Genomic DNA, 23,007 nt, shown 5'->3' with positions numbered 1-23,007 from the left:
TTTATATAGCGCCTTTCACGACCTCAGGGCGTCCTAAAGCGCTTTACAGCCAATTAAGTAGTTTTTTGAAATATAGTCAGTTATAATGTAGGAAACGCAGCAGCCAATTTGTGCACAGCAAGATCCCACAAACAGCAATGAGATAATGACCAGATAATCCAGTTTTATTAAATGTTGGTTGACGGATTGGCCAGAATCTTCTTTGGAATAGTGCCATGGGATCTTTCTCGTCCACCTGAGAGGGCAGACGCACGGTGCCTTGGTTGAACGTCTCATCCAAGAGAGAGCACCTCCGACAGTGCAGTGGAGTGTCAGCTTAGATTTTGTGCTCAAGTCTCTGGAGTGGGACTTGAACTCACGACCTTCTGACTCAGAGGCGAGAGTGCTACCCGCTGAGCCACAGCTGACCTCTTTATGCTGTCGCAGAACTGGGTTGAGGCCATTCAACAGTCATTGGATTCTTCCAGCCAATGCAGTGGAACAGAGATTTTAATCCCATTAACTTTGGGTTGGATTTGAACCTCGATCTCGGAGGTGAAAGGACAGTGCAATCATCCACAAGATGGCCTCCTTTCTTTCAAATGTTTGTGTCAGTGGCCTGTTCGTTACAGCATCGTTTTACTTTGTTATTTTTTTTTTGTTTTCTTGTGAAGAAAATCTGTTGCAAAAGCCACATCCTCGAAGAAAAGACATTTAAACTGTTTGCTTAAACCGAGCAGTCCGTTTATTGGAAGTGTTTTACAGCAAGTCCTTCAGTGTAGGAACCGATCGCACCAATCCTCTGTTAAATTATCTGGAATGGGAATAGACGGAAGGATTGTTCAAAACCCAGATGAAGCCTCCATAAAATTTCCCAGAAAACACGTGCCGATCGTGCAGTTTATTCTGAGCAAATATTCACTGCGCACATTGTTATCTGCTGATCCAATCTAAATAAACAGGCTAACGTTTAACTCGAGCCACACCTCTTTTCAAAGGAAAGAAAAGTTATGTTCTTACTCAACTTAAATAAATAATTTTAGCCCTTACCTCCCCCCCCCCCTTACCCCCTCAATTCAGTAACTAGGAGCGGGGGTGAGATTCCTGCCCTTCTCCCCCCACCCCCACCCCCCAACCTTTTCTGTTCTCCTGTTTCTTGCCCATGGATTGTCTTGCCGGAACCTCTGGATGCCGTGACATCTGAGACGGTATAATCAACCCCTGCCAGAGGCTCTAACTTTTCTATCAGGCCAGCAAGTGAACACAGCGGATGAGAACCCGTCCCCGTCCCCATCGCCCGGCGGGTCCCGGTCCCCGTCGCCCGGCGGGTCCCCGTCCCCTTCCCCATCATCTGACCGGTCCCCTTTGTCTGGTGAATGCCACCCACTGTATGTACATGCAGTTGTTACCTGCCCCACAATATAAACAGGCCTCTGGTATTGTTACAGCCACATCGAGAAAACATTCTGCCATGTAAATTGGTCAGTAAAAATGAGCGTTATCCCATGTTACTATATTCAGCAGAATGCATTTAGTTTGTTTTCTGCCCTCCTCTCCTGAAGGTGCTGAGTACCGGATGGGGTTATAGATGACAGGGCACCAGCCACCCTCTGATACAGTGAGAAATGCAGCGGGAGGGCAGGGAGAGCGGAGCCCTGATCCCTGATCCCTGATCCCATCTTTGCCGGACACTCAGTTTCCCAGCAGTGCTCACCAGGTAGTGATTGGGAGAGGGAACCCTGGCTGATAACGTCCTCTTCTTTCCCCAGCAGGGGCTGAGGCTATTCACTACCCCGGCCGACGTGAGCTGTCCCAACACAGACCAGGGAACGAACCTGGGGGCTTTCCTGGTCTGCGGGACTCAGTTTCATGTTAGTTAGTGTGTGGACACAGAGTGATGGGAGGGAATGTGAGAGTTGGTGGATTCCAGTGCTGAACAGTCAACAATAACAACAACAACTTACATTCATATAGCGCCTTTAATGTCGTAAAACGTCCCAAGGCACTTCACAGGAGCGATTATCTAACAAAATTTGACACCGAGTCACATAAGGAGAAATTAGGGCAGGTAAGAGATAGGTTTAAAGGAGTGTCTTAAAGGAGGAGAGAGAGGTTTAAGGAGGGAATTCCAGAGCTTAGGGCCCAGGCAGCTGAAGGCACGGCCACCAATGGTGGAGCGATTAAAATCGGGGATGCGCAATAGGCCAGAATTGGAGGAGCGCAGAGATCTCGGAGGGTTGTAGGTCTGGAGGAGGTTACAGAGATAGGGAGGGGCGAGGGATTTGAGCACCAGGATGAGAATTTTCAAAATCGTGGCGTTGCAGGACCGGGAGCCAATGTAGGTCAGCGAGCACAGGGATGATGGGTGAAGGTGACACGGTGTTGGTTAGGATCACCTACTCCCTCTTCTGTACACGCTTGAAAGCCTTGTCAGTGCCATTGTTCCGCAAGCCTGAGTTGCTGGAACAGCCAGTGCTGAACTCCTTGCTTGTTGGGCTGCCACATAGCCGGCAATAAGTTCAAACGGCCGCAGATGCTGTGTGTTCTGTGGTGAGAATTGGATTTTATTTATTTTTTTTTTTGTTTTCCTTCCTGCCTTCTCCCCCGTGCAATTCCACCATCCATGGCCGCCCTGCGTTAACTCACCCAAGTGGCCATTCCTGGCGTAGGAGGCGCAGAGGGCGAGTGACGCCAGGATATTCGACCATGGAAGGCACCGCAGCACAGCCCGATCCCGTTGTCGCCCAACGGAGGCGCGCTTTGCACCTGAAGTGACTGCACGGCAATCAGCGCCTGGGTTATCTCTGGCTAATTTCCATCCTCCCCCTCCCCCCCCCCCCCCCCGATCCAATAGGCACGGGGCCAATTCTATCACCCGGCAGCTTCGCTGGCTGAAATCGGCTAACTCGGCACAGATTGACCTGGCCTGAATTAGTACAACACCAACTTGCTTGCCTTTGCCCTCTGTGCAATGAGGGAAGATTAAATTTGATTTGATATAAACTAATAATTGGCAGTTCATATGATCTAATTGTCACACCCTTACTCACCCCTTCATAAACATGGGAAAGTACCCGATGAGTCACTGTCAGGTATATTTTCCAACTCTCAAGCATTAGCAAAGAGGAAAATGTGAGTATAGAGGCAGAAAATGAATCAACAGCAGAAAATACATCCCTTTTCCTTCACGGCCTGTCCCTTTAACAGAAAATGTAGTCGTTCTGCACAAGGTCACTAATAAATTTGTACGCCAACTGAACTATAATATAGCCGTCTGGTGTCCTACAAAATATTTTCCTTTATTTCTCAACAGAAGATGTTTAAGTGATTTTTAAGCCACTTTAAACATTTGTTGAAAGAAAAGGAAAGACTTGCATTTATATAGAAACCTTTCGTGACCTCAGGCCGTCCCAACGTGCTTTACAGCCAATGAAGTACTTTTGAAGTGTAGTCACTGTTGTAATGTTGTAATTTGCGCACAGCATGATCCCACAATCAGCAATGAAATAAACGACCGGATCATCTGTTTTTAGTGATGTTGATTGAGGGATAAATGTTGGCTCCAGGACCCTGGGGACATCTCCCCTGCTTTTCTTCGAAATAGCGGCTGCGGGTTCTTTTACGGCCAATTGAGAGGGCAGACGGGGCATCGGTTTAATGTCTCATCCGAAAAACGGCACCTCCAACAGTGCAGCACTCCTTCAGTACTGGCACTGGGAGTGGCAGCCTAGATTTTGTGCTCGAGTCTCTGGGGTGGGGACTTGAACCCACAACCTGACTCAAAGGCGAGAGAGGTACGCACTGCGCCACGGCTGACACCTTGTTTTGAAGAGTGTCCTAGTTTCCTGTGCGGTGAATGTGATTTGTTTTCCTCCCCCAACGCGCCCACCCCCCCCCTCCCGCCCCCGGTTGAATCATTTCCTGCTCCGACAGGTAAGGCCATTTCCCTTTTTATTGGTAAATTGGGTAAATCTTCATCCTTCGCCCGTGCCAGTCCAGCTCGCTAGATCACTGTACACGCACAGCCGAAGCATCCTGGCTCTGCCACGTTCAAAGTAGCCCTGGTGGCCGTTTCGAAGACCTCCCAGACGCCTTCTTTGTGCTTGGCGGAGCATTCCAGGTAATCGTAGGCCCCGATCCTCTCCGCCATGGCCCGGCCCTCCTCCCACTTCACCGGCTCCCTCTTGGTCCTCGCCAGCTCCTTGCGTGCCCGCTCGTCGCTCCGCAGGTCCTTCTTGTTGCCCACCAGCACCACGGGTACTCCGGGGCAGAAGTGCCTGACCTCGGGCATCCACTTGTCCGGAATGTTCCTCAGGGAGTCGGGGCTGTCCACCGAGAAGCAGATCAGGATGACGTCGGTGTCGGGGTAGGAGAGGGGGCGCAGGCGGTCGTAATCCTCTTGCCCGGCCGTGTCCCAGAGCGCCAGCTCCACCTGCTTCTCGTCAACAACCATATCGGCCACGTAGGTGTCAAAGACGGTGGGCACGTAGCCTTCAGGGAACTCGTCCTTGCTCAACACAAACAACAGGCTCGTCTTCCCACAGGCTCCATCACCGATAACCACCAGCTTCTTCCTTATAGTAGACATGCTCTCTGTGATCTTCTGTTGATTTGATGTCCAAAAGATAGCACCCAACTCCCTCTCCTAAACACCGACAAAGCAAACGGGTAGAATTGTTGGTCAGGAGAAAGCCGCAGTGAACAAGAGCAGGCTCATTGCCCGTCTGTAGATAATTTACTCCCCGGGTGTGTTGCTTGTGTTGGACGTATCACATCAAGGTGGAGACTGCCTGGGTTTTATAAGCGAATTGGAATGCTGACCTCCCAATCAGGTTTTACCGGTCGTGGGAGCAAGCCATGAAATAAGTTAACAAAACAAACCATGTAATGATTGGCCAGCGATAGCCAAGAACACGGAAACAGAAGGAGCAGCTGGGCCTAGCCCAGGCTGCAATCTAACTTTGTGTATTTTTGTAAACAATTTTACAACACCAAGTTATAGTCCAGCAATTTTATTTTAAATTCACAAGCTTTCGGAGATTTCCTCCTTCCTCAGGCAAACATTTGCCTGAGGAAGGAGGAAATCTCCGAAAGCTTGTGAATTTAAAATAAAATTGCTGGACTATAACTTGGTGTTGTAAAATTGTTTACAATTGTCAACCCCAGTCCATCACCGGCATCTCCACATCATAACTTTGTGTACACAGACTCCCCTTTTTTAAGGTGACTTGTGCAGTTAATGGATTTTTACTGTAATTTTTTTTTTTAGAACTGCAATGTGTTACTCTTTTTTTAGTCCTTTTTCTGTGCTCTGGTGCACTGGAATGGATTACAACATTCAAGTATTGTGTATTCCCCCCTCCACTACTCTTCCCCCCCCCCTCCCCTGTAATTACAGCTGTGCACTGTGAAATCTTTGTTGCCAGGCAAACTTTTAAAAAAAAATTATGACTGAATAAAGCCAAACTCCCCTTTTTTTTAACTGCATGGGATCCCGGCATTATTACTAGTGCTATTTTAGGGAATCATCTGTTTATAATTAGGCCCACTGAACGGGACTGCCTTTCCTACCCTGGATGCTGGAAAGACAGAGCGTGCCTGTCCAGCTCTCAGAGCACCTGGAATTTGGTGGGCCAGATTAATAGCATAGCCCGGTCGCAGGCCTTTTCCCGCCACCCCCCGCCCTCTCCCCTCGCAAGGTTTTTGCACCAGGATAAGGGGGAGGAAACAGGAGCACGGCTACCTGCCTCGCCCTTGTAACCATGGTCACTCATTATTGATCAGGACCAGGAATCCTGGCCGATTAGCGCCTTGATTACCCGGGGTGCTGAAGTTTAATGTCGCAGCCCAGTTGCTGCCACAGTTGGTACCCTCTTTCGAATGAGATGTTAAACCGAGGTCCCCGTCTGCCCTTCTCAGACGGACGTAAAGGATCCCGTGGCACTATTTCGAAGACGAGCTGGTGTCCTGGGCCAATATTTATCCCTCAACCGACATCACTTAAAAACAGATGATCCGCTCTTTAACTCATTGCTGTTTGTGGGATCTTGCTGTGCGCAGATTGACTGCCCCGTTTCCCTACATTACAACAGAAACTACCCTTCAGAAAGTACTTAATTGGCTGTAAAGTGTTTTGGGACGTCCTGAGGTTGTGAAAGGCGCTGTATAAATGCAAGTTCGTTCTTTCTTTCTTTCCCGTATGTCTCACTCCTGTGTGAGGCGGTGTAATTATCAGATGATTCACTGGGAGAGCTTTAATAACCCAACTGTACAGGGGAATTAATATTTGCTCTCCACATGTTTGGAAGACCAGCACTGGGCTCCGTGGAGCGGAGAGACGTGTGTTCAATCCCCCACCCCCAGTTCACCCACGTGCTTGGACAATGTAACTTGGACCTCTTTGACTAAGCTTTTGATGTGGAGATGCCGGTGGCGGACTGGGGTGGACAAATGTAAGGAATCTTACAACACCAGGTTATAGTCCAACAGTTTTTTGTTGGACTACAACCTGGTGAACTATGACCTGGTGTTGTAAGATTCCTTACCTTTGACCAAGCTTTTGGTCACCTGTCCTAATATCTCCTTATGTGGCTTGGTGTCAAATTTTGTTTGATTGACGCTCCAGTGAAGCATCTTGGGACATCGTAGTACGTTAAATGCGCTGTATAAATGCAAGTTGTTGTTGTGTACCAAAGGGCGCCAGTCCCCTAACCCCAACGTAAGTGACTGTCTTCAGGCAAGAGCAGAGGGCAAATTGTTTCAGAAATAAAAAGATTGGGCATCTTGTAAAATTGCAACACTGCCCCCTTTGATATAACATATCAGCAAACCAGGGGAAGGATTTGCGCTTTTGCATTTGTCTATTTCCTTGCTTGCAAACGAAAAAAAAAACACACACACAGAATCATTAGGGCTTCAAAAGGCAGCACATAGCTTCCATTGTGTACTTTCCTTTCAGTTTGATTCCCTTTTTCACCATTCAGCCGCACGGCTGTGAAGCCTCCAATCGCAGCTCTTGTTGATGGGCTTTCGTGCCAAGCAGAAAATGCAACTTCCCCCAGGTCCTTGTCCCTTTTGTAGCCGACAAACGAAACAACGGGAGAGAAAAGAAAAATCACTGAGGAAATGTCAGAGTAGAGCTCAACCTGCTGTGATCCCCATCCCCTCTTCACCTCTTCCCCTTCCCCCTCCCCCTCCTCACCTCACCTCCCTCCCCCACCTCCCTCCCTCACCTCCCTCCCTCACCTCCCTCCCCCCCCCTCCCCCCCTCCCCCCTCCCCCACCTCTCCCCCCCCCCCCCCACCTCTCCCCCCCCCCCCCCCCACCTCTCCCCCCCCCCACCCCCCCCACCTCTGATCATAGGAATGAAGGAATAATGTGACAGCACACTTATAGCTATACTTATAGTTGCTGATTAAGGGACATGCTCAGTTTGTGTCAAACCGCTGTCCTGCAGTGTGAACTGCTACCCATACTATCGCCCTGTGTTGTTTATAAAATTGCCTCTTGTCTGCACGGAAGGTGCTGAGGTAATAAAATTAAAATACCGCTTAGTTTTGATCCATTTGTAATGTAGAAACAGAAAATGCTGTAAATAGAGAGCAGCTGTGACAGCATCTGGAAAGGGAAAAGACAGGTTAATGTTTTGGGTCCTTTTATTTATTCCTTTTTTTTAAAACATTAAGTCCTAAAGCCCAGTGGGGGTAGAGAAACAACAGTTCTGATGAAGGAGCTCCATCCAAAATGTCCTTTTTCTCCCTCTCTCCCTCTTGTTTCACACAGTGACTGACACGTGTACCTCTCGACCTTTGCGACTTTCCTTTTTTTTAAAAAAAAAGAAATCTATTTCAACTTCAGATATTTGTGGGGGGTTTTATTTGGAAATGAGGAAGGAACATTGAGGCATTTACTGGTCGAAGGCCACTGGCTTGTGGTTTCCCCCTGAAAAGTGGACGCAATCTGCAAAGTACAATTCCCCCAAATACCAGGGGATAATCCCTTAAAATCCTATGTAATAAAAATGGAATTCAATTTGTTCGGTCATACTAAATCAGTGGCCTTGATCGTAAGATGTGCAAGGAAGGGTGTGTTTTTTCTTGAATATAAAAAAGCTTTGGCTAACAGTTTTAATCAGAATTCTGCAAAATTACTAAATTCTTAAATTTGAATCCCAAAATCGTAAAACAAACTCCCATTTCGCTCTCAGTGGAAGAGAGAGGTTTTTTTTGTGAATTGGGGGCTTGAAGGGAAATCCTTCAAATGGAAAATAACAACTTGTTCTCTCCGAGAGGTTATTTGTGTTGAATAAAGGTTGGTGACTTGTGAAATTCTAAATGCGCTTTGGTAAACTTGTCAGTCAATGATTAATCTGTAAACGAATTTGAAGAAAAGAGAAAAGATCTCAGTGTCCCCCGCAACTTACTTGCCTGAATTATGGAGCGAGAAGGGAAATGTTGTAGTCCGCGGACCAGCATCGGATTATGCCTCCCCCTCCTCCTCCCCCCCCCCCCCCCTCCCCCCCAGTGTAGTGCCACCATCTTGATCAGTATTCGGAGGGGGAGTGTTGCATGGGCATACAACACTATCGCCAGTGCATTGTCAGTTAATTGTGGTTTCCTGCAGCTCTCGCACTGCCGAATAGCGAGCCTGCTCATGCAGACTGCACAGTGTGAGCATTGTGTTTTTTTTTCTTTTGGAGACCTTTTTTTAGATGAAAGAGTTAATGGTCTTAAAGCTTTTCTTTGTTTCAGATGTCGCTTGGTTTCTGTGGCAAGAAAAGCAGTGCTAGACAGTGCCACATACAGGCCAGATATCTTACTGCAGGCTGCTCCCAGCATTCTGAGCCGCACTTCAGGGGAAATAAAAATTTAGGAAATGATTTAAGATCACCTGATAAATTTTAAATTGTAATTTGGAATAATCAGTAATGGCGAAAAAATATATTTGTCAGATTTGTTTTTTCAAACTATCATCAATTTTTAAAATTCTTATCCTTGTGTTCAAATCCCTCCATGGCCTCGCCCCTCCCTATCTCTGCAACCTCCTCCAGCCCTACAACCCTCCGAGATCTCTGCTTTCCTACAATTCTCCGACTCCCACTTCCTTTGTCTCACCGTTGGCGGTCGCGCCTTCTGCTGTCTAGGACCTAAGCTCTGTATTTCACTCCGTATACCCCCCTCTCTCCTCCTTGAAGGTGCTCCTTAAAACCTACCTCTTTGAGCAAGCTTTTGGTCAGCTCTCCTAATATATCCTTACGTGCCTAAATTTTGCCTGATAACACTCCTGTGAAGCGCCTTGGGGCGTTTTACTATGTTAAAGGCACTATATAAATGCAAGTTGTTGTCGAGGGGAGAAGTGAAAATAATCTTGTTTGAACTGAATAGAAAGCAGGTGACTTTGGGAGTTGATTGTAACTGCAGGTTGGGGCCCTGTTGGTGCATTAGATGTGTGAAGACCCCAGTATTTGGCGATGGAAGGGACTGGAAGATCTCTTCCATCGGTTACACATACATAGCACAGGTCCTGGAAATCATAACTTTACAAATACACAGGGAAAGGGAAAGACAGTGTGATGTTTTCTCACCATCTCACGAGATGAGGGCGGCCATGCAGCCCATCTTTGTTCGCCTATCCTGAAAGACCCTGTAGTCCCCCCCCATAGTAGTGTCCAGTTGTTTCTCTCCCCTCCACTACTCTATCTGGGAGTCCATTCCTTGTGTTGATCAGTTTGTGTGAAGAAGAATTTTCTGATATCAGTTCTAAATTTACCTTTTAACCGTTTCAACCTCCTCCTCCAATATTCCCGAATTACCATTTCCGTTCCCTTAACTATTTTATAAACCTCTTGGGCGTCCCCTTTCCAGGCTGAAAAGTCAGTGTGTCTCCGGCCTAAGAATATAAGAAATAGGAGCAGGAGTAGGCCATACGACCCCTCAAGCCTGCTCCGCCGTTCAATAAGATCATGTCTGATCTTCGACCTTATCTCCACTTTACTGCCCGATCCCCATATCCCTTGGTTCCCTTAGAGTCTCTGCTCATTACTCAGATCCCTGACACTACGGATTAACCCTGTGGCTCTTCTCTGCATGGCCTCCTGCAATGTCACCTGAATGTCTCCCTCATGACCAGAACTGGACCCAGCACCCCAGGTGTGGTACGACCCACTCACTCTATGGTTCAATCACCACTTCCTCTGACTTGTATCCTACTGTCTTGGCTTTGCTCTTATTGTGGTTTTCTTCTCTCCTGAAGGTGCGGACTCTCGCTGGGGCCCGTTTCCACAGCCCTCTGATTCCTCGACTCAGTGCCCATTCATTACTGTGAGTCCAGACAGCGAGTAGTTTTTTAAAAATTCGTTCATGGGATGTGGGTGTCGCTGGCAAGGCCAACATTTATTGCCCATCCCTAATTGCCTTTGAGAAGGTGGTGGTGAGCCGCCTTCTTGAACCGCTGCAGTCTGTGTGGTGAAGGTTCTCCCACAGTGCTGTTAGGAAGGGAGTTCCAGGATTTTGACCCAGCGACGATGAAGGAACGGCGATATATTTCCAAGTCGGGATGGTGTGTGACTTGGAGGGGAACGTGCAGGTGATGTTGTTCCCATGTGCCTGCTGCCCTTGTCCTTCTAGGTGGTAGAGGTCGCGGGATTGGGAGGTGCTGTTGAACAAGCCTTAGCGAGTTGCTGCAGTGCATCCTGTGAATGGTACACACTGCAGCCACAGTGCGCCGGTGGTGAAGGGAGTGAATGTTTAGGGTGGTGGATAGGGTGCCAATCAAGTCCTGGATGGTGTCGAGCTTCTTGAGTGTTGTTGGAGCTGCATTCATCCAGGCAAGTGGAGAGTATTCCATCACACTCCTGACTTGTGCCTTGTAGATGGTGGAAAGGTTTTGGGGAGTCAGGAGGTGAGTTACTCGCGGCAGAATACCCAGCCTCTGACCTCCTCTTGTAGCCACAGTATTTATGTGGCTGGTCCAGTTAAATTTATGGTCAATGTTGACCCCCAGGATGTTGATGGTGGGGGATTCGGCGATGGTAATGCCGTTGAATGTCATGGGGAGGTGGTTAGACTCTCTCTTGTTGGAGATGGTCATTGCCTGGCACATGTCTGGCGCGAATGTTACTTGTCACTTATCAGCCCAAGCCTGGATGTTGTCCAGGTCTTGCTGCATGCGGGCTCGGACTGCTTCATTATCTGAGGGGTTGCGAATGCAGCTGAACACTGTGCAATCATCAGCGAACATCCCCATTTCTGACCTTATAATGGAGGAAAGGTCATTGATGAAGCAGCTGAAGATGGTCGGGCCTAGGACACTGCCCTGAGGAACTCCTGCAGCAATGTCCTGGGGCTGAGATGATTGGCCTCCAACAACGACTGCCATCTTCCTTTGTGCTAGGTATGACTCCAGCCACTGGAGAGTTTTCCCCCTGATTCCCATTGACTTGATGTCAAGGACAGTCACTCTCACCTCACCTCTGGAATTCAGCTCTTTTGTCCATGTTTGGACCAAGGCTGTAATGAGGTCTGGAGCTGAGTGGTCCTGGCGGAACCCAAACTGAGCATCGGTGAGCAGGTTATTGGTGAGTAAGTGCCACTTGATAGCACTGTCAACTACACCTTCCATCACTTTGCTGATGATTGAGAGTAGACTGATGGGGCGGTAATTGGCCGGATTGGATTTGTCCTGCTTTTTGTGGACAGGACATACCAGGGCAATTTTCCACATTGTTGGGTAGATGCCAGTGTTGTAGCTGTACTGGAACAGCTTGGCTAGAGGCGCGGTTAGTTCTGGAGCACAGGTCTTCAGCACTACAGCCGGGATGTTGTCGGGACTCATAGCCTTTGCTGTATCCAGTGCACTCAGCCGTTTCTTGATATCATGTCGAGCGAATCGAATTGGCTGAAGTCTGGCTTGTGTGATGGTGGGGATATCGGGAAGAGGCCGAGATGGATCATCCACTTGGCACTTCTGGCTGAAGATGGTTGCAAACATTTCAGCCTTGTCTTTTGCACTCACATGCTGGACTCTGCCATCATTGAGGATGGGGATGTTTACAGAGCCTCCTCCTCCCGTTGGTTGTTTAACTGTCCACCACCATTCACGACTGGATGTGGCAGGACTGCAGAGCTTTGATCTGATCCGTTGGTTGTGGAATCGCTTTGCTTTGTCTGTAGCATGTTGCTTCCGCTGTTTAGCATGCATGTAGTCCTGAGTTGTAGCTTCACCAGGTTGGCACCTCATTTTTAGGTACGCCTGGTACTGCTCCTGGCATGCTCTTTTACGCTCCTCATTGAACCAGGGTTGAACCCCTGGCTTGTTGGTAATGGTAGAGTGAGGAATATGCCAGGCCATGAGGTTACATATTGTGCTGGAATACAATTCTGCTGCTGCTGATGGCCCACAGCGCCTCATGGATGCCCAGTTTTGAGCTGCTGGATCTGTTCTGAATCTATCCCATTTAGCACGGTGATAGTGCCACACAACATGTTGGATGGTGTCCTCAGTGCGAAGACGGGACTAATGGCAGGCCATCCAATTGTGGAGGGGAAATACAATATCCACACAACTGCAAGATCCAGCAAGGGCCATTGGATAGTGATCAGGTGCAGGAATTCTGGCTGATTTTATATTTCCGTTCCCTAGACCTGTGACCAATTGTGGCATCCCAACCGAGCTCAGCTGATTTAGCCAAGACTGAGAATGAAACTTGGGATGACCATGGTCAGTGACGTCATTAGCAATTTTTGGCACAGCTTTTAAAAAAAAGAATCTGTGAACAGGCAGTGATATAATATTGTAGATTGCACTAACTTTGTTCCTTCAACAAAAATAAAAGCTGCCCATTTAGTAAAATATTTACCTAGTTCTCATTTGCCCACATTCCCAAACAATAGAGTTTCATTTTTGATTTAATGAAACGAGGCAGAGATTTTAAATATAGACTGTTCGAATAAAGGCCTAATTTATGAAATCATTTGCCTAACTAAATTCTCATCATTTGTTCCCTAATTGGCATAGATCAAGTGCTTCCATTTTATTTGTGTGCGTGTGTGGATTGTGTTCGATTGTGAATTCATTAGCAAAATGGAAATTGAGGCGGTGTTGCTTTTCTACATTAGGTTTGTGTTTTACATTTTTATGTGAGGATGCAAAATTCAACCGTGAATGTAAATTAAGTATCAGCCAGTCCTGTACTCAGATCTCATCTCAGCTACTGTACCTATTCATGGGTAAGTGGGCCCTGTTTTCAAATCCCTCCGTGGCCTCGCCCCCTCCCTGTCTCTGTGACCTCCTCCAGCCCTACAACCCTCCGCGATTTCTGCGCTCCTCCAATTCAGGGCTCTTGTGTATCCCTGATTTTCATCGCTCCACCATTGGCGGCCGTGCCTTCAGCTGCCTAGGCCCATAGCTGTAGAATTCCCTTCCTAAACCTCTCCACCTCTCTCTCCTCCTTTAAGACGCTCCTTAGAACATATCTCTTTGATCAAGCTTTTGGTCACCTGTCCCAATATCTCCTTATGTGACCTGGTGTCAAATTTTGTTTGATAATTGCTCCTGTCAAGCATCTTGGGACGTTTTACTATGTTAAAGGCACTATATAAATGCAAGTTGTTGATGTGTGGTACTGAGCCATGCTGACCAGAAGGGCCCAGTTTCAATCCCTGGTCTGTGGGCACTTTTATTACTTGTCTTTTTTTATTTGGAAGAGTGACTTCTTTGTGCTGCCTTTCTGTTAGTGCCGGCCTAAATTTAAGATACTGCTTGCCTCCCTTTCTGCTGGTGTCTCTCTATGTTTAAGCCAGTGCCCTCTTGCCTTCATGCTGCCACTCTCCGTGTAAGCACGACAGAGACTGTTTCAGGGAGTAGGCCCGGTAACATCGTATCACGATGTGATAGTTTGCAGTTTGTGTGCCAGGGAACGTGACTCGGAGACATGACACGGTTTTGCATCACGTTGCAAATGCACTGAACCTGACCAGTGGGTTCAACAGGCCAGAAGAGAAGTTCTTTATTTACAGTAGATCAGCAAACGTGGGCCGTAGAGACCTTTTTATATTTGCGAGCGTTGGTGATGGTGTGAGACCCTTCAACAAGCAGTCAGCAGGACTCTAGAGTCTTGAGCACACAATCTATGCTGACACTCCAGTGCAGTACTGAGCAAGTGCTGCACTGTTGGAGGTGTCGTCTTTTGGATGAGACATTAAACCGAGGCCCCGTCTGCCCTCTCAGGTGGACGTAAAAGATCCCATGGCAATATTTCGAAAAAGAGCAGGGGATTTCTCCCAGGTGTCCTGGGCCAATATTTATCCCTCAACCAACATCACTAAAAACAGATGATCTGGCCATTATCACATTGGTGTTTGTGGGACCTTGCTGTGCGTAAATTGGCTGCCATGTTTCCAATGTTACAACAGTGACTACACTTCAAAAAGTAATTAATTGGCTGTAAAGCGTTTTGGGACGTCCTGAGGTTGTGAAAGGCGCTGTAAAAATGCAAGTCTTTTTTTAAAAAACTGTGTTCTTCATATCTGTTGTATTCATTCTATCCTATACAAGGGCAACAGTTACCCTTTAAGTGACTAATACGGTCCTTGTTATTTACTGGTATGACCTCGCCATGGTGTAGTTGGAAGCCTGGAGGGCAATTCCGAATTTTTAACCACAGCCCTGCCCTGCCATCCTGCATCCCCTGTCCTGCCGTGAAGTTGGACTTGCTCTGAGATCCCCACCCAAGTCATGGAATCCTGGGTGCTTCCCGGTTAACCGGTGAGGTGGGTGTTGGGGGGGTGGGGCAGGGGGTGCGGAAAACCCAGGGAGGTTAAAGAAGAAAATCAACCTACGTTTTTGGACAGTCACTGCAGCCACGGACTGGAGGATAACACCTAATCCGAATGGTCCAAGCTGGGCTTCTGGATAAGTGGGGGGGCGTGGGGGGGTGGTGGGGATCGGTGGGGGTTCCTCACACCACTTGGTGTTAGTGTGTTCCAGAGTGAGGTTGGGATCTGACTCTGGAGTTATACTGGCCCTTTTCTTGTCAATGAGCATCCTACAAAATGTGAGAGTGACAGTACAAAATGCCTCCTAGTATTTGTCATCCTGCCCGACTGTTTACTGTTCGTACTCTACCTCTGGTTTATTCTTGGCTGATTTTGAACTCTGTTCTCAGTGTGGTTTTGCTCCCTTTCCTTTCCCTCACATTATTATTTTTCCCTTTAGTTTCTTTTTAAATCATTTGATTTTTGCTCTCTGAATTCCCTCTCTTGCTTTCCTCCCCTTCCTTTTAGTCCTGTTGGTTCTGTTTTGTGTTTTTTTTTGGATTGCTTGCTCCGCGACCTGATCGTCTTCTGTGGCGGATAAGGAAAATCGCACAGAATGATCCCACGTGTGCAATGCTTTCCCCGCACCCCCCCCCCCCCCCCAAAAAAAAAAACGCTGCGTAAAAACAGACATCAGTCAACATATGAGGAGATCCGGAGAAGGGAGCAAAAATGCAAGGCTGTGGATGGTAAGAGAGGGGAAATCCCAGATGGGCTGAGACCCACCCCACCCCCCCTAGCAGTGCTGTTTTTATACAGCGGGCCTGAATGGATCTCCCCCCGACGCTGGGGAAAGTCTGCGTCTGGGCACTTTGTGGCGTGACCGTGGTTTTCGAGCAACTTCCCACGAGCGGTTGTCCTAGAGCTGCCGTCAGCGCCTTGAAGCTGTTCCGTGACTGGAACGCTGCAAATTCAGGAGAACCAGGAGCTTTGCATATCGCAGATCCATCTGGAAGAGAAGCAGTTCCTGCAATATGAAAGGGCACAAAATTCTTCAGGTGGTTTATTTAGATCAAGCCCCATTTTTTAAAAATGAATGAATTTATTGCCCTATATATGTCATGCTTCTTAGCTATATTGTATGGTCGTGTAGAAAACCATAGTGTCTTGGACTAGTAATCCAGAGGCCTGGTCTAATAATAGAGATGATGTGGAGATGCCGGTGATGGACTGGGGTGGACAAATGTAAGGAATCTTACAACACCAGGTTATAGTCCAACAATTTTATTTTAAAATCACAAGCTTTCGGAGATTATCTCCTTCGTCAGGTGAGTAGTGAATGAGAGGTTCTCAAATCGCATATCTAATATAAGATGTGCGATTTGAGAGCCTCTCATTCACTACTCACCTGACTAATAATAGAGAGAACGTGAGTTCAAATCCCACCATGGCAGTTTGAGAATTTGAATTCAGTTTTTAAAAAAATCTGGAAATAAAAAGCTGGTATCAGCAAAAGCGACACGAAGCTGTCGGATTGTCGTTAAAACCCAACTGGTTCAGTAATGCCCTTTAAGGAAGGAAACTTGCTGTCCCTACCTGTGACCCAAGTCCCACACCAACGTGGTTGACTCTTAAACTTGCCCTCCGAAGTGGCTTCGCAAGCCACTATGTTGTACCAAACCGCTGCCAGCTGTTCGGCAAGAAGGCCCAGCGCCACCTTCTCCGGACAATTAGGGGTGGGCAACAAATGCTGGCCCTTGCAGGCGCGAATGAATTTTAAAAAAAAATTGTCGAATCCTCATCCGTAAGTATGTTCTGATCGTCATTTAAGAAACAAAGAGCAATATAAGGTTTCTCTAGGTGGATAAATTAAGATGGGCTGTAACTATCTTGTGATCCTCAGCCTATCTCAGCCAAGGGAGGTTAGCTGCGCAGGCGACTAGTGGTTGTAAGTGAGTACTGCGATTTTCTGCCAAATCACTGAGAGTGTCTGTGAGGAGCACATATTTTATCTAATTATCTTCGTTAATTTGCCGAAGGTGCCTGTGCTCCCAATCGATAAGCAGTTGGAAAGTGCAGGACTGTGTCGGCCTGGGGCGAACAGGTTTGAGGCCGGTTCTGGTGCCTCGCCTACCCCATGGTTGAATAGCCCGGTGTCACTGTCTAGGTGCACCCTGTACGGATTAGGTACCGGAAGGCGGGCGGCATTCAGGAGAGGAGGGGTGAAAACTGGAAGGAAAAAGAAAAATAACTCTTTATTTTACTAACATTTAGGTGAGTGCAGTGATTGGAGGCCAGATCTGACTCAGATTGAGTGATGACAGTTAGCAGCTACCAAGTTCATGTTCAAGTGAGCCGGCCGGAGTCTGGGAAGAATGTCAGGGAAATGGATTTTAAATGACTGAAATTCTAAACATATAAGTTATACACTTGATTTTGTAACGAATGGGAATTATCCTGAATCTAAGTACTATAAAAGAAACACAATAATAGATCAGTAAAATTAGTGAAGTGATGCAGTTTCCCCCCTCCTGTCTTGATGGCACTGACTCTTGCTGGGGTACAGTTCCATGGCCACGGGCACCCATGTGCACAGGCGCTTTCCCTGAGCGAGCCTAGACAGTGAGCGCTAGCTGTGTATCTGACGATGGAGATGTGGGAAAATAATCGGTGGAGTAACTGGTCTGGGTTCTGCTACACAGTACTGACGTCACAAGTTACATTACTGGTGAGCACGCCATGCTAAGGCGTACAAGCCAGTAAGAGAAAGACAGACTTGCATTTGTACAGCTTCATTCACCGCCTTGGGACGTCCCAAAGTGCTTTGCAACCAGTGAAGTACTTTCGAAGCACTGTCACTGTTGTAATGTTGGAAACACGGCAGCCAATTTGCGCACAGTAAAGTCCTACAAACAACAATGAGATAAATGATCAGAATCATCTGTTTTTAGTGATGTTGGTTGAGGGGTAAATATTGGCCAGGACGCCAGGGGAGAACTCCCCTGCTCTTCATCGAAATCGTGCAATGGGATCTTTTACGTCCACCTGAGAGGACAGACGGGGCCTCGGTTTGACGGCACCTCCGACAGTGCAGCACTTCCCTCAGTACTGCACGAGGGGTGTCAGCCTGGATTTTGTGCTCCAGTCTATGGAGTGGGACTCGAACCCACAAACTTCTGACTCAGAGGCGAGAGTGCTACCCACCGAGCTACGACTGACACAGTAGGCCTTGGATTCGACCCCTGGTGTTAAGTTAGCTGATCTCAGCTGGGGCAGTAGTTGGAAGCACTACAATTGGCCTCACTGCCTTGAGCTAGCAAGGGGAAAAGTCAGTGAGGTTCCCTGCTTATGGCCTGCTGACCCCTGCTAGAAAGTGCACAGATGTGGGTATTGAATGAGAGCAGGAATGGTATTGCACATGGTCGAGTGGCACAGTAGACACACACACTCTCATGGCCAATGGGTCGAGGTAGCAGAAGCATGTGCCACTCAGCATAAATCGGTGTTTTAAGGAGAGGAGAGAAAGGGAGAATGTTTATTAAAAGTTGGAACTTATTTTCAAAGGATCTGCTCAAGTGCTTGGAACCATCCAATAAAGGCGCCAGAGTTACTTCTGGAAATTAGTCATGGCACCTTGTACCGCATGTGACAGGAAGGAATCTCAGCAAATATTAGCATGCCAGAATTATTCAAAGTATTTCTATTGATACAGATACAGAATGTAATAGATACAGAGCAGTAATCGCATCGAGGGGTCTGGATAACGCAGATGTTTATCTGACTCCTGAGATAAGGTCAATCTTCAAACCATCCACCTGTATCTTTTCATAATCTGCTGTGGAGTCAATGGAGGTGGGTTTTTTTTCAATGGTGGTGGGGGGTTTTTTTGTCATTAAGAACAGAAAATGATGCAGGTCCATCAGCGACTGAAAGAAAACGAGGGTCAGCATTTTGGGTTAATTTGTTTTATTTCTCGGAATGTGAGCGACGCTGGCAGGTCTGTGTTTACTGCCCATTTTAAGTTGGTGGTGGAACTTTTTCAGCGTAGTCTTTGATCTGACAAACAGGCCACTTCAGAGGGCATTAGGACTCAAGCACATAATGCGGGACTGGAGTCACATATGGGCCAGACCAGGTAGGAATGGCAGGTTCCCTTCCCTGAAGGACATTAGTGAACCAGTTGGGTTTTTATGGCAATCTGTTATTTTTCATGCTTATTTTCTTCTGGTGCCGGCACATAAATTTCCAGCTTTATTGAATGGTTCACTGTGTATTGTAAACATGCTGATGGTTTGTATTTGCTATTGTAACAACACCAGATCACAAGATAATTACGAATGAGGATGGCCATTCAGCCCATCTTAATTCATCCATCTAGAGGGATGCTAAAGTCCCTCCATTGCAATGTCCAATTGGTTCTTAAATGACTCCACGGTTTTTGCTTCCACCAATATTTCTGGGAGTCCATTCCATGTGTTGATCGAAGCTTTGCTTATTGTTATTTGCCACTTTTAAGGGATTAAGTAAATGCATAGGCACCTACGTTGGTCTGTTAGCAGTTTTGGGTTTGTTGACCCAAGTAGCCTTTTGTTGTCTTTCCCCCCCACCCGCCCCCACATTTTAATATATTCTTACTGTTAACAGGAAAGGCTGAATGTGCTAGGGCTCTTGTAGAGAAGAGAAGGCTGAGGGGTGACCTGATAGAGGTTTTTAAGATAATGATTGGGTTTGATAGAGTAGATGTAGAGAAAATGTTTCCACTTGTGAGGGAGACCAAAACTAGAGGTCATAAATATAAATGGTCACTAATAAATCCAATAGGGAATTCAGGAGAAACTTCTTTACCCAGAGAGTGGCAAGAATGTAAAACTGATAGAGTTAGATGAAGTAGGGTGGGAAGAAGCTCGTGTGGAGCATTAATGCCGGCATTGACTAGATGGGCTGAATGGCCTGTTTCTGTGCTGGAGATTCGATGGAATTGTGTGAAGAAGTATTTCCTTATATCAGTCCTAATTTACCGAGTTTTGTCCTATTATCGCAATTCAATTTAAAGCAATATTGTGGATTTATCCTTTTGCACTCCTTTAACTGCAATGATTCTCAATAATTTCATATCCACTTCTGGAATATATTCTAGAGGTCAAAAAAAAAAACTGCAATTGGTGTAAATTTGAAATAGAGCACATTCAGAAATAAAAACAAGGAGAGAACTTTGCATTTATGTAGTGCCTCATCACATCCACAGGATTTCCCAAAGCACTTCATAACCAATGCAATATCTTTTAAGTGCAGACCCTGTTGTTATGCAGACAAAACAAAACAAGGTAATTCTGAAAATATATAGCTGCTCTGTCAGTTTCTGAAACTGGAAAAGACAAGTTAACATAAACCTTGATCTGGGTTATGATTTTTACTTCAGATTTACACTAACTTTTTTTCCCGAAAATTGGTTTTGAATTTAGTGAGATTTGTATATAATCACCAATATCTTCAAAATGGACAAAAGAGCTGAATTCCAGAGGTGAGGTGAGAGTGAATGCCCTTGACATCAAGGCAGAATTTGACAGAGTGTGGCAACAAGAAGCCCGAGTAAAATTGAAGTCAGTGGGAATCGGGGAAAACTCTCCAGTGGCTGGAGTCATACCTTGCACAAAGGAAGATGGTAGTGGTTGTTGGAGGCCAATCATCTCAGCCCCAGGACATTGCTGGAGGAGTTCCTCAAGGCAGTGTTCTAGGCCCAACCATCTTCAGCTGCTTCATCAAAGACCTTCTCAAGGTCAGAAATGGGGATGTTCGCTGATGATTGCAGTGTGTTCAGTTCCATTCGCAACCCCTCAGATAATGAAGCAGTCCGTGCCTGCATGCAGCAAGATCCAGGCTTGGGCTGATAAGTGGCAAGTAACATTTGCACCAGACAAGTGCCAGGCAGTGACCAACTCCAACAAGAGAAAGCTCCCTTGACATTCAACGGCATTATCTTCGCCGAATCCCCCACAGTCAACATCCTGGGGGTCACCATTGACCAGAAACTTAACTGGACCAGCCACATAAATACTGTGGCTACAAGAGCAGGTCAGAGGCTGGGTATTCTGCGGCGAGTGACTCACCTCCTGACTTCCCAAAGCCTTTCCACCACCACAAGGCATAAGTCAGGAGTGTGATGGAATACTCTCCACTTGCCTGGATGAGTGCAACTCCAACAACACTCAAGAAGCTCGACACCATCCAGGACAAAGCAGCCCGCTTGATTGGCACCCCATCCACCATCCTAAACATTCACTCCCTTCACCACCGGCGCACACTGGCTGCAGTGTGTACCATCCACAGGATGCACTGCAGCAACTCGCCAAGGCTTCTTCGACAGCACCTCCCAAACCTGCGACCTTCACCACCTAGAAGGACAAGAGCAGCAGGCACATGGGAACAACACCACCTGCACCTTCCCCTCCAAGTCACACACCATCCCGACTTGGAAATATATCGCCGTTCCTTCATCATCGCTGGGTCAAAATCCTGGAACTCCCTTCCTAACAGCACTGTGGGAGAACCTTCACCACACGGACTGCAGCAGTTCAAGAAGGTGGCTCACCACCACCTTCTCAAGGGCAATTGGGATGGGCAATAAATGCTGGCCTCGCCAGCGACGCCCACATCCTAATGAACGACTAAAAAAAAATTTGAATGATTCTGGGGTGCAGTTATGCAGTCATTTTTACCTTGCAATGTCGCAAAAGTGATGGTATAACTACAGACTGGGCCCCCGGTCTGCTTCTGTGTATTCCATGGTGTGAGATCCCTTCAGGTGGACTGACGCACCACTTGTCCCTGTCACTGCATGGAATGTAAAACCAGTGAGTGTCAGACTAGGTTTAAAATGTGCTTGGGTGTGTTGCAAGCAAGAGTTTTTAACATGGTGTCAGTGGCAGCACTCTTGCCTTTGAGTTGGAAGGTCATGAGTTCACGCCCCACACCAGGTACTTGAGCACGTAATCTAAACTGACACTGCAGTGCAGTGCTGAGGGAGTGCTGCACTGTCGGAGGGTGCTGTCTTTTGAATGTGATTTTTAAACCGAGGCCTTGTCTGTTCTTGCAGGTGGACATAAAAGATCCCAGGGCACTATCCGTTGAGGAGCGGGGGAGTTCTCCTGGTGTCCTGGCCAACCCTTATCTCAAAACCAACACCACTAAAAAACAGATTATTTAGTAAATGATCTCATTCCTGTTTGTGGGACCTTGCTGTGCACAAATTGGCTCCAGTGCTTCCCTTCATTACAATAAGAACTACCCTTCAAAAGTACTTTGTGTTTTGGGACATCCTGAGGTTATGAAAGTGGCTATATAAATGTAAATTCATTGAATCTTTTTTCTAACAAGTAATTGGAGAATTTGGTCCCTTGTGCCCATCCTCTCAAAACATTGGAATTTTAGCATGAAGTGAAGATGTACCTGTGCCCTAGCTCTGAACTCACATCTTTTTCTAGTTTCTCTCCTATCTCCCCATATACCCTCTCTAAGCTCATCTTGTTCCTGAGGTCCACCTCCTGCTCTCTCGACCTTATTCCCACAAACCTGACCAACCAATTTCCATTCCTGGCCCCCATGCTAGTTGATATTATGAACGGTTCCCTCCCTTTCAAATATGCCATCATCACCACCGCACCCCCCTCAAAAAAACAACACTTGACCCCCCTGTCCTTGCAAACTAGGGTCCCATTTCCAAACTCCCTTTCCCCTCCAAAGTCCTTGAATGTGTTGCCATCTCCCAACTCCATGTTTCCTGCAACTCCATGTTTGAACCTCTGCAATCAAGTGCCACAGCAGTGAAGTGGCCCTAAGCAAAGTCAGAAATGACATCCTATGTGCCTGTGACTGTGGTAAACTATCCCTCCTCATCCTTCTCAACCTGTCTGCAGTCTTGGACTCGGTTGATAACATCATCCGCCTCCAACTTCTCTCCTCTGTTGTCCAGCTGAGCGGGACTGTCCTCGCCTGGTTCCACTCTTACCTATATAGTCGTAGCCAGAGAATCTCCTGCAATGGCTTCTCTTCCTACCTCTGCACATTACCTCTGGAGTCCCCCAACGATCTATCCTTGGCTCCCTCCTATTTCTTATCTACATGCTGTCCCTTGGCAAAATTATCCGAAGACACGAAGTCAGGTGTATGTTGATGACACCCAGCGCGACCTCACCGCCACTTCTCTCGACCCCTCCAGTGTCTCTGTATTGTCAGACTGCTTATCCTACATCCAGTCCTGGATGAGCAGAAATTTCCT

The 23,007-nt window shown here is 47.1% G+C and overlaps 2 protein-coding genes across 4 annotated transcripts in view; one reads left to right on the top strand and one right to left on the bottom strand.

Annotated features, from left to right (window-relative positions):
- The window catches only part of pum1 (pumilio RNA-binding family member 1), a 122,603-nt gene that overhangs the window by 7,827 nt on the left and 91,769 nt on the right, over window positions 1-23,007 (top strand). Inside the window, exon 3 of one of the 3 annotated variants that reach the window (XM_068006834.1) lies at window positions 10,231-10,298. The exons of the other annotated variants lie outside the window; for them this stretch is intronic. The gene's annotated coding sequence lies outside the window, so the exon portion shown is untranslated. The remainder of the gene's footprint in view (window positions 1-10,230; window positions 10,299-23,007) is intronic. 3 annotated transcript variants of the gene reach the window in all.
- Window positions 1,940-4,765, bottom strand: LOC137342707 (ras-like GTP-binding protein RHO). The gene has a single exon (XM_068006831.1). It carries the CDS (start codon window positions 4,565-4,567, stop codon window positions 3,983-3,985), a length of 585 nt encoding a protein of 194 aa, XP_067862932.1. The 5' UTR covers window positions 4,568-4,765; the 3' UTR covers window positions 1,940-3,982.

The sequence above is a fragment of the Heptranchias perlo genome, chromosome 26 (assembly GCF_035084215.1).
Source record: "Heptranchias perlo isolate sHepPer1 chromosome 26, sHepPer1.hap1, whole genome shotgun sequence".
Classification (NCBI taxonomy): domain Eukaryota; kingdom Metazoa; phylum Chordata; class Chondrichthyes; order Hexanchiformes; family Hexanchidae; genus Heptranchias; species Heptranchias perlo.
Note: the sequence above shows the minus strand (reverse complement) of the source record. Positions and strands in the feature narration are given on the sequence as shown.

Coding starts and splice junctions, on each gene's coding strand:
- LOC137342707 (XM_068006831.1), bottom strand. CDS start 4,567: ATGTCTACTATAAGGAAGAAGCTGGTGGTTATCGGTGATGGAGCCTGT.